This window comes from Cyprinodon variegatus, unplaced genomic scaffold (assembly GCF_000732505.1).
Source record: "Cyprinodon variegatus isolate N-32 unplaced genomic scaffold, C_variegatus-1.0 Scaffold1197, whole genome shotgun sequence".
Lineage (NCBI taxonomy): Eukaryota > Metazoa > Chordata > Actinopteri > Cyprinodontiformes > Cyprinodontidae > Cyprinodon > Cyprinodon variegatus.
Genome location: NW_015151650.1, coordinates 115,046 through 130,606, shown reverse-complemented (window position 1 = coordinate 130,606; position 15,561 = coordinate 115,046). Strand labels below are relative to the sequence as shown.

The window sequence follows — 15,561 nt, the reverse complement described above, 5'->3', positions numbered from 1 at the left end:
GCTTCTTTGTCAAAGACTCTGGTCCAAAGACTATAACTTCTGTTTTGTCTGCATTCAGAAGCAGAAAGTTAAGAGTCATCCACATTAGGCTCAGCCTTTAGGCTTGTTGATCTGGTTAGAAAATATAAAATGGGGAACATAACCCACACATACAGTCTGACCTCTGCTGTGCTTGATGACTTAGTGGGCAAAGCAGCCTCTCTATCCAGACATCTCCCTTAAGCTGAAGGCCATCCAATTGTCACCATGGCCTAATGTGACATCCACTGCTGTTTTTCTTTCAGATGGCCAGCCTTGGCCTAATGGAAAAACTGAGTAATCATCCAGATCTCTGTTCCTTTACCTGCGGCTCCTCCTCCCCTCCCTCCCATTTGATGAGTCAGGGATTTCAACAGCTGTTTTCCCCCTCTTTGTTCCGAACCATGACATCACAGCCACGTAGAGCTGCTGCGCAGTGCATTTAGCTTTCACTGCTGTAATGAGGATAAGAGCAGGAGGCGTTCACTAGGATGTAGTTGCATAACAGATCTGGTTTCTTTCCAGCTCCTAATTACACTTTGAAGTCAATGCTGTATCGAACACACAATCTGTTTCCAAATGAATGTCAAGCCAGTCGTATAAACAGTTTGTTTAAGCATAAAAATGTCATGCCTGTGAAAGCCTGATAGCTTGCCTCATCGCCGAAGTGCGTTCTTCAGCTCAGAATTTATCAGCTGCTGCGGGAAAACAAACAGTGTAGGCCTCAAAGCCGATGCAAGCAGAAACTAAGCCAACTAAAACAGCAACAGTGTTTCCACTGTCCAGTGTTGGTGAGGTTTGGTTGATTAGATACAGCGTCCTTGAAGAGGGAAGGAAAACCGCTAGCACCCCTCAGCAATCTGTAGGAAATCAACATATTTCCACATTTCATCATAGCAAGAAATATGAATCTCACAAATTTTTCAAAATACAAACTCAAAATGATTTCAGTTTTAATATCGGAAAACAGTTTCTACGGATCTCTCCAACTTTATTGTGTAAACAGATGTCTGTTCCCACAATCTGAGCAGTCCTTGTGCACATACCAGCACCCCCCTTAGCCAGCCCACACTCATACACATGTTCAAAGTTTGTTCAAGGGCCAAAAGCCAAAAGCTGCTATTTGTTTCTGAGATGGGAGAGCCACAGCTGTTATCTCACATATGCAGCCATAATGTACTAATGATGTTAACCTCCATTCATAAAATACACACATGAAATTACTTTACACCTTTGGTAGTTTCCAGCTTTCCTAAACATTCATAGATTTTGAAACTTGGAAGTCATTTTTGCCCCTTTTTGTTTTAAAAAAAATCTCTACATGACATTTATCATAATATTATTCCAAAAATAACTTTGCACAAAGATTTATAATGAGCCTAATTTCCTTATGGCCTTTTCATTTATAGTTTTAGTTGTTATTTTGACAGGTTGGATCAATCTAAACTACATTTAGACTTAGACAGATTTTATTTTGTAATTTGTTTTATTATTTTATTTAGTACAACTCTCTAGACTGTTTAATTTTTTAAAGTGCAACCTTGATAAAGGCAAGCAGCAGTGATGAAAACACTGTGAACACTACATCTACACACAGGGCCTGATTGTGAAATATTCCAAATACTGGGGATTTAATTGCATTTGCAATTTTATTTTTAAAAGATGTAAAAAAGTAGGCGTGTTGAGGCATTCTAGAAGGATCGGGGTTGAGTCAAGAAGTGCTAACTGGTTGGGTTCTACCCCATAAAATGAGCAATTTGAATGTTTTACAGGAATATTAAGAGTGGCCCTAAAAGAATGATGAGGTTCAAAGTCATGCATTTGGAGATAATAATGATCATTATAAAAAAGAATGTAATAATAACACTCAGAGTGCAGCTTGCATAGGTAACCTATCTCAAAGTAAGGCATAAATAAAACTTAAAGACGATTTGAATAACCAGGATTCGTCCAGAGTTATGTTTTAAATGGAGGGAGGAAAAACAGCTTTGTGCCGATGAGCAACACGTCCCCCATTATCTCTTTGCATGTTTTTAGATTTTTTATTTCTTAGTAACATGCCACAATATTTAAGTTAAGCCTTTTTTTGTTTACCCATTGGTTTCATTTTTCTACCATGCTGCTGAATTAATTATTGACATGATTTTACTTTTGCTATTTCTTATGGTTTGAATATGTTTCAATGCACACAGAATAACCCTCCATCCATCTTCTGCCATCGTGGCAATAATAGCTTTGCATATGGTGTTTAAATTTGGAGATCCTCCACGGTTTTGTCGATAGAATATCATCTGCATTTTTATGAACACAGAAACGTAAAAAAAAGGTTTGCATACGCTTTCTGCTGAACCGCAAACTCAAATCACCTTGCACCTTCTTTGAATATCTGCTCTGGGAGTACAAACAGGTTTGAACCTTTTTTTAATACATGCAAACCTTCTGATGACGAGGTCTGTAATGGTTGTAATATATACATATACTGCTTGTTTTATTTAGAATCTTACTGAGTGGATTTTAACTTGATTACTATTTGGCTTCTATTGAAAAGCTTCCAGTCCAATATGGCTCACTTTTCTGGACAAAAATGGTAAAGTTGGTGGGATAGACTCAGTAAAAACTTTTATACTTTTGCAAAATTCTATGTACACACCAATACTGCTTGCAGAAGGTCACTATGGGTCTCTGGGAGCCAAAAATGGAGCTAAGTGGAATATTCCTATGGCGTTGGCTGAACAACTGGCCACATTTCTCCTTTCTTAGTTTGTACTTTGCTAGCAGCCTCAACCTTTAGTGCTTCTACTTTCAGTAAAGCATTCACAGCCGGTGTTATGCTTTAAACCCTCAGATTTAGAACAGAAATGCTTCCTGTAGGCCATAGATAAGGCCACTACTCACAGTCTTCCTCCAGACCGTAATCATTACCCTCTCTTGTTAGGTCAGAATGTTCTTTATCCACCACAGGCCTGTCATCATCCAGACATGTTTGTATTTAAATCACTCTAATGTCCAAAAGAAAAAAGAAAAAAATTTCAGACTCTACTTGTGTTCAAAGACTTTAAACTGTAGATTTTTCATGTTATTCGATTAGGTATTAGATTAACTCTTTTAAATAACTTTGCTTCATATCGGAACAAGGTATTGTAATTTACTTCTTTAAACTAGCTCACCGTTAAGCTTGTTGAACTTAGACACTTTCAGCTTCTCTGAATAAGAGCCCTTCCTCATTTACTCACTTATACTCTGGGAAATACATGAGAATTACATTTTTTATATAGGAAAAATAGCTAAAACTTCAAAAACAAAGGCTTTCTCATATTGTTTCTCCTTAATGAGTCTGTAAACAGCAGATGGGATGAATGCTGAGTAGAACACCCTTTCAGTACATTAAACAGAAAGCTTTACATTTTTTGCATTTATCTAAATTTTTGCTTTTCTGACTTTTAAAACCATTACAAAATGTAATCTCTGCTAAAAAAATGACAATTGCTCATTTAATAAAAAAAAAGCTGATTTGCATGTTTGAATTTCTAATCTGCTGTAAGCTTTATGGAGAATCTAGATAATGAGCAGTTGTTGGGAAATTGTTTAGTTATTTTTAGCAAAGAGATTTGAGAATGAAAGACTTGATAAAGACTTTGAGACTTATTTGTTGGTTTACATGGTTTGCCAACTGGTAGCAGTGTTGTCTTGGAACAAGAAGGTTTCGAGTTTGAATCCCAACCTGGGATTTACCTATCTCAGAATCTTTTCTCCATGCATGCATGAGTTTTTCATGGCCTGATTAACTTCACAATAGAGTCCTGCAAAATGACTGTTTAAGAATTAAGAGGCTTTACAAAGTTTTCTAATGATACTGCCACCTTTAGCCAAAACAAAGCACTGCAGCACTCTTCTGCTTGTACTTGTTGGTCAAACTCGTGCTTAAAGGTATTGTGGAGGATTTTAACAAATTTTTTTGAAAAACACAACCTTTTCCACTTAAAAGAAATGGGCCTGAACAATCCTGTACCCGCTCCTGAGAGAGGATGCCTATTAAACGCATGCGAGAGCATGCACGAGGAGAAATGGGCTTGTTCACGCTCTCGCACGTGTTTAATGTTTAAAAATTGCTGTTCTCATAGCTCATATAAGCTTACTGTGCCTCAATGTCCACCCTAACCCCTAAATCCCTCAATCACTATACAGAGCAGGGACTATATTGTGGACTTTACAGCAAACTCCCTTAACTGACCGTTCAGACAGATGATCACTGCTTTTTATGTTGATGGTCATGTAACTCCTCCTCCACTGCGCAGGGCCTGCGCCATCTTTGTTATTAGTCGCTGCTGTTGGGAAGCGGCAGCCTATGGCTGCAGTGGGCGTCTGTGACAGCAAATCCCATAATGCTTTGCGAGGAGAGCTCTCCGCGCAAAGCATACCGGGATACATCTGCCTCTTCTGAGGCCTTTCTTTTCTTCTCATGCATTTCGTAGACACTTTTTCTCTTATGACCCTTGGCCATTTTCAAAGAACCGCGGTGAGAAAGGTGAGCTTCAGTGACTTGCTGAAACCGTAGCTCACCACAGATATACGACTGAAAATGCACATGTGCAGAAAAATATAGCTAACAGGATGAGCACGTAGGATGGCCTTACGTAAACATATCACCAGGATGATTGACAATTAGGAAGGCCACTTATTTATAAGGTCCACCCAGAAATAAAAGATCGTCCTCTATACCTTTAACAAGGTTTGTTTTTTTTTTAACTGGAGTTGCCATTGGTGCCGATCTCTTTTGCATATCCACAAAATCCCTCTTGAATATAAACTTTGACTGATTGCTTGGTCAGACTCATTTAATATGGATGTGCAAGACGTCACATCCACCGAATAGTGCAGGAACTTCCAACCCAAATAAATTCAGGAAAGTAGGCTACAGGCTTATAGGTGCATCGGCGCTAAGCCCCTGAGGTGTCAGTTTGCTCTATTTTTAGGCTGTTTTGAAGATATTTTTTCTGTAAAAACTTACATAATTTCTCTTTAAGGTCTCTAAGATGCCCTTAGATACGAATACATGTGTGCATGCTTGTTTTCCTGTGTATTTCTGTGTTGCCCTGCATTGATTAACTTGTAAACATCTTTGTTATCGCATCCATCCTACAAAGCATCTTCTGAGCAATCATCTCTATAAAGTTTGGATGTCTGCCATTTTTATTTCCTCTCATCCCCTGTCTACAGACTCTTCAAAGTCACCCCCCAGAGCTCCAGTGACTCTTCCTATACTCCAAATTCAGTGTAACCATGGCCGATGTTTCTCCCAGCAGAGACACTGCAGTCTCTGCACCTGATCTTTCTATTCAAACTTCTTTTAAATGTTACTACATTGTAATATGGTTACAGCTAATCTGAAGCCCGTAGCGTTTGTTTTCTGCCTTTAAAATGTTGTGTTTGATGGGTGGATCCGTCTAAGACAACACAAAGACACTCTGTAGGCACACAGGGTGGGGTCTTAGTAATCAGAAGGTGCCTTGCCTTAAAGTAAAGTTGCATTGCTTTTAAAGTATTCTCCAAACAGTAAACTTTAGGTGCTGAATGTTGCTTAAATGTCATTCTTTCCTATTTTGCAAAAATATTTTACTTTTGCAAAGGTTTATTTTTTGCAATTTCCCTTTGTTTTTGTCCTGTTTTAATGCAGAGTTTACACTGTTGCTGATGCCACCATACATCCACACTGCAGGACATTGTTTAAATACACACTCAGCGTCACTTGCAGAACTGATAGGGTGATTTTTTTTTTTGCTGGGTTTTATCTGAACAAAAGGGAAGAGGTAATAATCCTAACTGCCAACAGCAGCCTGCAGGTGACACAGATAATGCTGGATTGACTCAGAAAACACATCTCTGAGTGGAAGGGAGTCAGATTAGGGATTACTTAAAATAGGTAATTACCACATGATGCAGTTTGTTTGCTAAGACCTCTGGTAGTATTATGAATATACATCAGTTAACATTACAGCAAAATCTTTGGGAAGGCAGCAGTAGTTTAAATAAGACCTTCCTTAGGGCTGGCAGGTGTAGCCTAGAAGACTGTATTCAAATGAGACCGCGGTGAAGAGGTTAACCACAATGGAAATTATGTTAACTGCTGGGCCCAACTAGCCTCTCTGCTGCTGAAAAGCTGAGCTGAGCTCTGCTCCAGGAGGATCTCCTCTACAGCTGCATGTTTTAAAGCAAAGTAGGTTGATTTCTGAAGTAATCGGGGTCATAGTCACACTGATATTCAAAACTATGGTTTACAGTTATACATTTTCTATTAAAAGTTCAATGGGAGGTAAAAATCTTCTTACAGCATTTAAGATTTGGCTCCATTGACAACATAAAAGGGTAATCAGTGTGGTGGTGAATACTGAAATCTACTCCCTTTTCACAGAAATCGCTGTAATACTAGGCTATTAAAATGTGGTTAATTACTTTATTTAGTTTTCATATTTTTATCTTTTGTTTTGCCCTTTTATTATAGAACTTTATTTAATATAGATAAAATCAACCCTCTTGATTACAATAATGTACATGTTCATGCCTCTAAGCCTCGACAGACAATATAATGTTTTCTCTTTTGAGTATTTCTCTTTGTATTTCTTTTTGTCTTTTTCTGCTCTTTATGCTCATTTTTTAATCAACTTTCTCCTTCATGTGTGTTTAATTCTATTCAATTCAGTTTATTTCTATAGCTCCAATTCACATCACATGTCATCTCAAGGCACTTTACAGTTCAACCAGATCATACAGTCAAAATGATTCAAAGTTTTCTATCTAAGGAAAACCAGTTGATTGCATCGACTCATTGGCTCTTCTGCAATCCCTCACACTAAGCATGCTTGTAGCGACAGTGGAGAGGAAAAACTCCCTTTGAACAGGAAGAAACCTCCAGCAGAACCAGGCTCAGTGTGAGCGGCCATCTGCTGAGGCCGACTGCGGTGCTACAGCAGAACAGTAGATCTGATCACAATCATTGCGTTTGCCTTTATTGGTTTCACTTTCATCATCCACCACAGTATCCACCATGGCTTGGTGTCTAAACCGATTATAAATCAATGATATATAAATCAATTTAACTGTGTCAACGGTCGCCCTTACATTGAAGTATGAACTCCTGCATTGCAAGGTCTCTGTTCCTGCACCTCCTGGGATGTCGGATGTTAAAATACAGAAAATTGAATTTTTCTGAGGTTCTGAAGAGGAAATGAATGAGCTCCTTTTTTCATCCAGCTGTGCTTTCATAGGCAGCGGGTTACACATGCTATTGGAGTGAATATAAATACAGTGAGCAGCAGTTTTACAGGCGTGTAATAATGTAAGTGATGCTGTGTCATCGCTGTGCAGCAGCAGCAGCAGCAGGCTGTCTGGTTTTAGCAGCCTGGAGTCGCTCTCTGATTGGCTGAGCAGAGCAACGTGTACCTCAGTCACTAACAGGTAGCAGCGCACATGTGGCAGTTTATCTCCGCGCGCGGTGACGCTCCGCGGCTCCTTCACTGACTTTCTGCTGCTGGTTTTTATGCCAGGACTCCTTCTCCAAAGACGCAGAGCGGTAAGACCCTCAGTCCCTCCGCTTTTCTGGCTTTCTGGTTTCCTGCTGGCAGTAGGAGCCTTTCTGAGCTGCAGCTCCGCTCTACCGTTAGATGTTCCAACTGTCTGAGGTTAGGCAAATAAGGAGCTGCACAGTGCTGGAACATAGCTGGGCTAACTTTTTTATTATTATTGTGCGCTTTTTTCCTCCTAAAACGCCGCTTCTGCTCCAATATTCTTTTTCTTTCTGGACATTTTCCACTGTTTGTTTTAACATTTACTAAAACTTTTAGGGGTTCAGGATAAAAACAGACTGCTTAAAGTTTCAAATAATCTAGACGTTTGAATTTATCTTCATAGAGTTGTGGTATCTGTTAATTTTGTTGAGCAGTTTTTTGTTGTTGTTTTTTTTACATATATACATCTGTAAGTATGGAGTGAAATTTGTTCCATTATTGTAACACGTTTTGTAAATGGAACCCCGCCCCCCCCAAAAAGAAAGTAGATGCAAGCTAGAAATTAAAATATGAAAAACTTCTTAATCAATAAAATTATTCTTGTTCTTTGGTTTTTAAAATAATATTTTTCAAATACTTTTTTTTTTATTATTTTCTGTTACAAATTTAAAATGTTTACATTTTATGTTTCCAAACATTTTTGTTCTCTAGACTGAGTTTCACAAAGTTCAGACTTTTGAAATTAATTTTTACGGATCAGATTATCTGCACTTATGTGGGCGGGGTTTTCTCCTGAGTCAGGAATGAAGACTCATTTCTATTGGTCTGTATCGAAGCCAGTATCAATTTTGTACTGTACTGGTCAAGGAGAGGTGTTTGTATCTGGCTTAAAGTGTTAAGAATCCAATTCATAAAACTCAATTTGAAAAAATAAAGTCTGTATGATTGCAATTAAAAAATTTAAGTTTGGAAAAATAAAAGATTTGTGAAAAAAAGTTTTTTTGAAAAAAAATCTAAACATTTCGATTAAGAAGTCTTTCAAAGTTTTATCTCTCCATTGCAAATGTGTTCTGTGTTTGTAACAAAAATGGCACAAAATTCACTCCGTATATGAGCCCCAACAGTTGATTGAGATATTTTCAGTATTGCAGATACATCATCAGAAAAACATCAAATTATATCATCTGTTAAAAAATATGGCTACCTTCTTTTGTATTGCTTTCTGAGTTTTAAGAGGGTAAACCCTGCAAAATGTGTTCATAAGCAACATAAAAACATATTCTTATCCGTTTAAAAAAACTGGGTTTTGAATCTAAATTCATTAAACCACACTGGTTGTAAATGCAAATTTAAATATTTTTTTTCTCTTTGTGTGGAAAAAGCTTCTGTTGGGGTAGTCAGACCAGCAGGGGTCCTAAGCAACCAACAGCTCTTTGTTACCTCAGTGCTGGCGACTCACTCTATTTTTGTGAGCACAACCTTGAAAGTGACATTATCTGAGAAGTGATGGGATAAAAGGTGCAACATCATGGAGTTTTCACACCGTCAGATCAGATACTGGAGCCTGCAGCCGTTAAGCTAGACATTGGATGAAAGATGTGGGGATCCATTAATCAAACAGTTAGTGGCACCTGCTGATAATCTATGACAAATTCACCAATGGGAGCCAAAAGTCTAGAAACAGAAGCCAGAAACACATTTCATGAGTTTGAGTTAGATATGTTGCTAACATACAACATGAAATAGACTTTGAATTAAAATAACTGAAGACAAACTTTAAAAGCCTGGTTCAAGTAGCAAGTTACCTGTTTTGATATGACAAATTACTCTTTTAAAAAATCATAATTAATTCTTGTTTTCAAGTAAATGTGTAGCCCTCCAAGTCACTGATTCACTGACACTGCATTTTAACAACTCTTAGAAATATTAAGAATTAATCAAGAAAACATGTATTATAGGTTATATGGTGGAGCTTTAGAGTTTTTGTGTTTTTCTGTTATGCTTAGAAATATTCCTATAAAAATCCCTCAGCTTGTATGGTTCTGCTGCTCAAGACTTTTTAGAGGGAAATAGTGTGATCAATAGAAATGATAAATCCAGGAATAGATTTAGGATAGAATTCAACTTTTTATTGTCATTTCACTGTCACAAGAACAAAGCAATGAAATGTACTCTGTGCATTTAACTCATCCCTTTGGGGTGCGGTGGGCTGCCATTGTGCGGCGCCCGGGTAGCAGTGTGGGGTTAAGGGTCTTGCTCAGGGACCCAGAGTGGCAGTCAGTGGGAGTGGGGCTCGAACTCAGAACCTCAGGATTCCAAGCTCTATGCTGTAACAACATGGCCGCCACTCCCCCAGTTAGATTGTAATTGATTTTAAAAGTGTTGAAAGAAACAGGTATAAAATGACTTCACAATTAATAAAAATGATAAATGATTAAAAATATATAATAAATAGTAAAAAAAAAAACGGATGAATATTTATGCAAAATATGTTAAAATAACGGAATGTTAATGGTTGTAACTGGTCTGAAACTAAAAATATATTTTGAAGATTTGTATAAAAAAATCTTACAATCTTAGATCAATGTTGAATTAAAGAGTTCCGCCTTCCAGAGCATCATCAACCATCTTTTGGTGTTTTTACTAATTAGAACCATTGAAGTGATGTCATAATTTGTCCTTTTTTCCATATTAAATAAATTCACTTCTTCTCTTCTCTTCCTGATTGTGCTTTGGGATTTTTTCTAGTTGGGAGACACTTTTTATTGGAGGCTAAGAGGTTAAAGGAAGCAGCAGGATGAAGTCCAAAGGAAAGGCTGTGAGAAGCTCCAGGAGGCCCTGGTCTGATCCAGAGCCAGAGAACGAACCCGACACAGAGCCCGGCTCCAGTGAGCAGGAAGGATCAGAGGCTTCAGTTCGGATCGGCGGCTCCTGGAAAGGCTCTCTGAGGAGCGGCGACGGGAGGCGCCGTCAGGGAGGAGGAGGAACGGGTGGAGGAGGCGGGCGGCGGCGCAGGATGTACGGCACCAGCACCAAGGAGCGCAGCATCAGAAGGCTGGAGAGCAACGAGCGGGAGAGGCAGCGAATGCACAAACTGAACAACGCCTTTCAGGCCCTGCGGGAAGCCATCCCACACGTGAAGATGGACAAGAAGCTGTCCAAGATCGAGACTCTTACTCTGGCTAAGAACTACATCAAAGCTTTGACCACCATCATCCTGGACATGTCGGGGGCCTGCCTGCCCACTGAGGGGGGGCCCTCAGATGCCAGGCTGCTGCAGTGCTACCAGCAGCACCTGGAGGAGGAGGGGGAGGATGGCCTCACCCAGTACCTCACCCACATGAAGAGCTTTGGCCAGGAAAGCTAACAGACTGGAACTGTGGAATGGTTTAGGGACCAAGACACACCCGCTCAATGGCCGTCCTCCTTAGAACTGACTGCTAGACCCTCAGTGCCTACAAATGTTTTTATACCTCAACAACTTTTCCAGATTTCTCACCTTAAAACCAAACATTTATTTCATTGGGATCTTATGTGACAGACAATCGCAAAGCAGTGTACAGTTTTAAGAGAGAAATGAAACATGGTTTCCAAGAGTTTTTGAAAGTAAAGAACTAAAAATATGGTGCATTTATTTCTGCCCCCTTTATTCTGATACCCCGAAATAAAACTTAAATTTCTTTAGAAATTTCAGCCATTGGAGAATCTTGATGAACAATTCTAACTAGGAACTCAGCAAACAGATAGGAAAACATTCTGTGGATAATTTAGAGCAAGGTGATTTAATTAAAAAAACACCCGAAGCTTTAACCATCCTATCAGGCTCTATGAGGCAATAAACAAACATTCAAAGAATCAGGCACAAATACATCAAGAAAAAAAAAAGCTATTGGTGAAAGAAAATCCATTAGAAACCCTGTTTACAAACTGTCACAAGAAATACGAGACAAAGCAAACGTGGAGGAAGGTTGTCAAAATAACCGCACCCTAAACAGTCCGTCCTCCGTTTAAAACCTTGAGGTGGTGCTACGGTATGATACAGTGGAAGAGCTTTTCTTAGCTAGAGACAAGACAATATAGCATATTTGATGGGGATGCATGGATCTAAACTGCAAAACAGACTGGTGAGGAGGTTAACCATCAGAGAAGACGGTGACTCCAAACATCCACCCAGACCTACACTAGAACGGTTTAGTGCATGGATTAGAGGGAGGAGTCAAAGTCCAACTCCAAATATGCAATTTATGACAAAACTTAAAATAAGGTTTTCACAGATCTGAGGTAGTTTGCAAGAAAACTGTCTTCTTTTGTAAACTGTTAAGACATAGGATATCTTGAAAGACTGTAGTTGCACCGAAACATGGTTGTAGAAAATGATCCCATTCTTATGTATAATATCATTGTAACTTTGTATTGTCTGTCACATTATTCTGAAGTTGTTGGAGGGATGAGAATATTTTTGAGATGCGCTGTAACCCCATAAAACATGCTTGAACATAATGAGCTGGTTGTCTAGAACATGTCGACCTGTAAAAGCATTCAGCAAACAGTGCTGAATGTGAAATGCTTGATGAGCAGAAGGACTCTCCCTTTTTCAAACTTTCTTTGCAGCTCAAAGGAACTTCTTCTCTTTTGTTGCTATCTTGCGATCTGTGTGCGTGCGTGTTCGTTTAGAAACTTGCTGAGTGTAAGCTCTGGTCATAACGGTCATATTCAGGAAGGATGGAGGAGGACAAGCAGCAGGTTTGAATATTGCAGCGTTGTTGCAAGAGACCTCATGTGACCCATGATAATCAACTACGATAAAGCTGAAAGGAATTTGCATCTTTTCCTGCAGCATTAGCGGCATTAGCTGTTTGGCTAGTGTCAACTCTTAAGTGTGTGTTGTTTTGGGTTTTTTTTCCTCCTGCATTTTAACTCATTCCCGGGTTTAAAAAAAAAAAAATGTGAAAAGATTGTTTGAGTAGTAGCTATAAAAATAAAACCTTTTATTTATTGACACCGACTTTTATTTTGGAGAATGCACAACTGGATCATGTTACACAATATGATTACTATTTACAGATAATGCTGCCTTTCAGCACACGATCAACATTTAAAGACGCTGCAGCAGTCAGACAGTGAATTGTTATGCAACCATTTTATAAGTTAATGTTCGTCTCATCAAACTCCTTAGCAACAGGAACAATCACTTCTATTACAACTTGTTATAGTACCTTATAACATTCACAAAACTATTTATATAACTGATTATATTTACAAGTAAATAAAGAAAACATGTTTACAACTGCTCAGTCATTGTCCAATCATCTGGCCAAAGGAAGTAGAAGACATGTAGATGCAACCACTCATAAGAAAGAGGAAGGTTTAGTTTAAACATTTAAAACACACTTTTTTTTCCCCAAGTAATCCCCTTTTGTCCTGTTAATAAAGTTTAACAGTGCATTTGCACCACTATATCGTATTTGAAATAACATATTCATTGAAAGTGTTATTGACAGGAAGTCACCTGAAACCAGTTTGTGAATCTGTGTTGTCATGGTGACCTTTTATTAGTGCTCTGTTTTTTTAATGTTTTGTTTTCCAGGCCTTCGACGCCCAGAACTCCTCAGCTTTGCTGAGAAACGTGAAGTTTGACCTTTCCAAACCAGTCCTGCTCCTGGAATCATTTTTAAAATGAAGAAACTGCTTGGAACTGTTTACTTTATGGTGAAAAAAGAGAAGTTTTATCTCTGATGAACGGATGGCAGCAGTCACTGTGACATGGTTAAAGCGTTTTTTTAAAAAGCTTTTCATATACAGTGGGTTTCAAATGTTTTCAGATGAGAAATAATCTCACATATATGTTATAAAACATATTATCTGTCCAATTTAGAAAACAAACATTTGTTAATTTGTATCTTTTAGCTGAAGCCTTATTTAGCAGAGATGTAACAAAGGAACTTCTAAGTAGGATCAGGTCTGCAAGATAGATTTCTTTTCTTCTGAAACAAGAATATGATCGGCTAAAAAAGGTAGTGTCATCATCCCTCTGGGGTTATTTTACTGCACACATAAGAATGGTCATAATTATGAACAGCCCTGTGTTACCTAGAAAGCTGATTTTTTATATATATAAATATAAAGGATGATTTCCTGAGAGGAAACAACCTTAAAATCTAAATTCAACAGAAATAGAGAAAGTGAAGAAGTATTATATAATATAACACAAAACATTTCTTTTCTCTGAGGTGAACTGGTTTTAACACAAACAAATTAAAACACACCCGAAAATACTAAATCAAATTTGAAACAACTAAAAAAGGCCCCGAGACCAACAGGCTTCCACAAATACTAACAAAATACAAACATCACTGACAAGAAAACAATCACAGAATTTAAATCTCTAGTTTAAATTAGAGACTGGCTCAGACTCTCTGAATACTACAACCTGCTGGCATCTCCAAACCTGAAGGTTAGATCTCTTCTCCAAATAGTCTGCAGTTTGAGGGCTACATTAGGAGCTTAAAGGAATAGTACACCCAAAACATGATTAGCCTTCATTTTCTACTCACCCCCATGCTGAACAACACTCTGGAGTACTTTTTTGATATCNAGAAAATGAAGGCTAATCATGTTTTGGGTGTACTATTCCTTTAAGGTGCTGCTGATCGCTGTGCTCCTGACCAGGAGGGGGCTGCAAGGGGCTGGGGGGGCGGCTATGTCCTGGAGGAAAGACAGATGTGCGGTGGCTCCATGGAGTTTCCTCTTACTGTGATGTGGTCCCATCCACCCTAGAAAGAGACATAGAAACAACACTTACACAGTGTTGTATAAAAGTACTGAAATGTCAGAATCAAATAAAAGTATAAGTACCTCTCCAAAATATGACTTTGGTAAAAGTCCAAGTCACTGACTGAAATGTTGAGTAAAAGTCTTAAAGTATCTGAAATGTACTTAAGTATAAGAATTACAGTAAAAATAGATGTACTCAAGTAATGTAGTGAAAAGTATAAGTAAAAAGTAGTGCAGTTTAAATGACTTTTTTTTACATTTTGGTAAACTGTGAAGGTTAAATTCATTTAAAATAATGTAAACAACCAAGTGTAGGATAGATATAGACTGGCTTTGCAAAAAAGGCGAATCCTATTGGTGTTGATGAACAAGCCCAGGCAAGACCCGACTTTGTAGTCAGTAGGTGGGGTCAAAACACTTACGTTTCTCTCATTCGTTTTTTTTTTATTTAGTAACTAAACCAAACATTGAAAATGTATCAGAGTAAAAGTATGCAATTAAGTTCGTAAATGTAGTGAAGTAAAAGTGAAAGTTCTCAAAAAATTCTACTCTTGGAAAGTATAAAGTACTCCAAAATATACTTAAGTACAGTAGTGAAGTATTTTTACTTCGTTACTATACAACACTGCACTTACAGCATCCTATGTGTTGTTGCCTAGCAGCAGGAAGGTCCTGGATGCAACTCATGGTCTGGGTCTTTCTGCACACAGTCGGCATGTTTTACCCATCTCTAAAATGTTAGTGGTTAGTGTTGGTTAGTGTTGCTTTCCTGTGTGCTGTCCAGAATTTGACCCGCTAACACAAAATCAGCAGCTATGATCAGTGGATGGATGCTAAATGGTCTTTATGAGGTCGTCCATTTTAAGTCAAAAAGTGTGACAAAAAAAGCTTCTAGAAAGTATTAAATCAGGGTAAAGGAAGGCTGATGCATACAAGAAGTCCTCAGATACTCATTAGTATAAATGTCTAAATATCGTGTATCTTCATCTTTCCATAATTATATATGTCTTTTTTTTATCAAACAAAATCCCATTAGTATTGCAGAGAATGAGGCTGACTAGTTTTACCCCAATGCCATAATCCCAGGATTGTCCCTTTGGCTCCATGGGTTGGACTCCGAGTCGATGGCACACTGTCCCGCAGCTCAGACTGTGGCTGCCCTGAACCTTGTCTGCTATGATCCAAACCTACAGCAAACAACAACAATCAACCCAGGAAACATCAAACAGGTACATCCTAACAACTACCAATTAGATGTCGACTATTA

At 38.3% G+C, this 15,561-nt stretch overlaps 2 protein-coding genes across 4 annotated transcripts in view; one reads left to right on the top strand and one right to left on the bottom strand.

The window, feature by feature from the left end:
- bhlha15 (basic helix-loop-helix family member a15) overlaps window positions 1–11,718 on the top strand; it is a 24,600-nt gene extending 12,882 nt beyond the window's left edge. For 2 of the 3 annotated variants that reach the window (XM_015401243.1, XM_015401245.1), the window contains one exon: window positions 10,269–11,718. In XM_015401243.1, the coding sequence (XP_015256729.1) occupies window positions 10,318–10,887 (570 nt within the window). In that variant the 5' untranslated portion in view covers window positions 10,269–10,317 and the 3' untranslated portion in view covers window positions 10,888–11,718. Of the gene's footprint in view, window positions 1–7,457; window positions 7,586–10,268 lie in introns of those variants that run through there. The other variant, XM_015401244.1, reaches the window with a different exon arrangement.
- Window positions 11,719–14,147: 2,429 nt separating this feature from the next.
- Window positions 14,148–15,561, bottom strand: part of LOC107102078 (tectonin beta-propeller repeat-containing protein 1-like) — a 29,583-nt gene continuing 28,169 nt past the window's right edge. Inside the window, 3 exon segments of the mRNA XM_015401239.1 lie at window positions 14,148–14,206; window positions 14,209–14,293; window positions 15,362–15,481. Of these exon segments, the coding sequence (XP_015256725.1) occupies window positions 14,148–14,206; window positions 14,209–14,293; window positions 15,362–15,481 (264 nt within the window).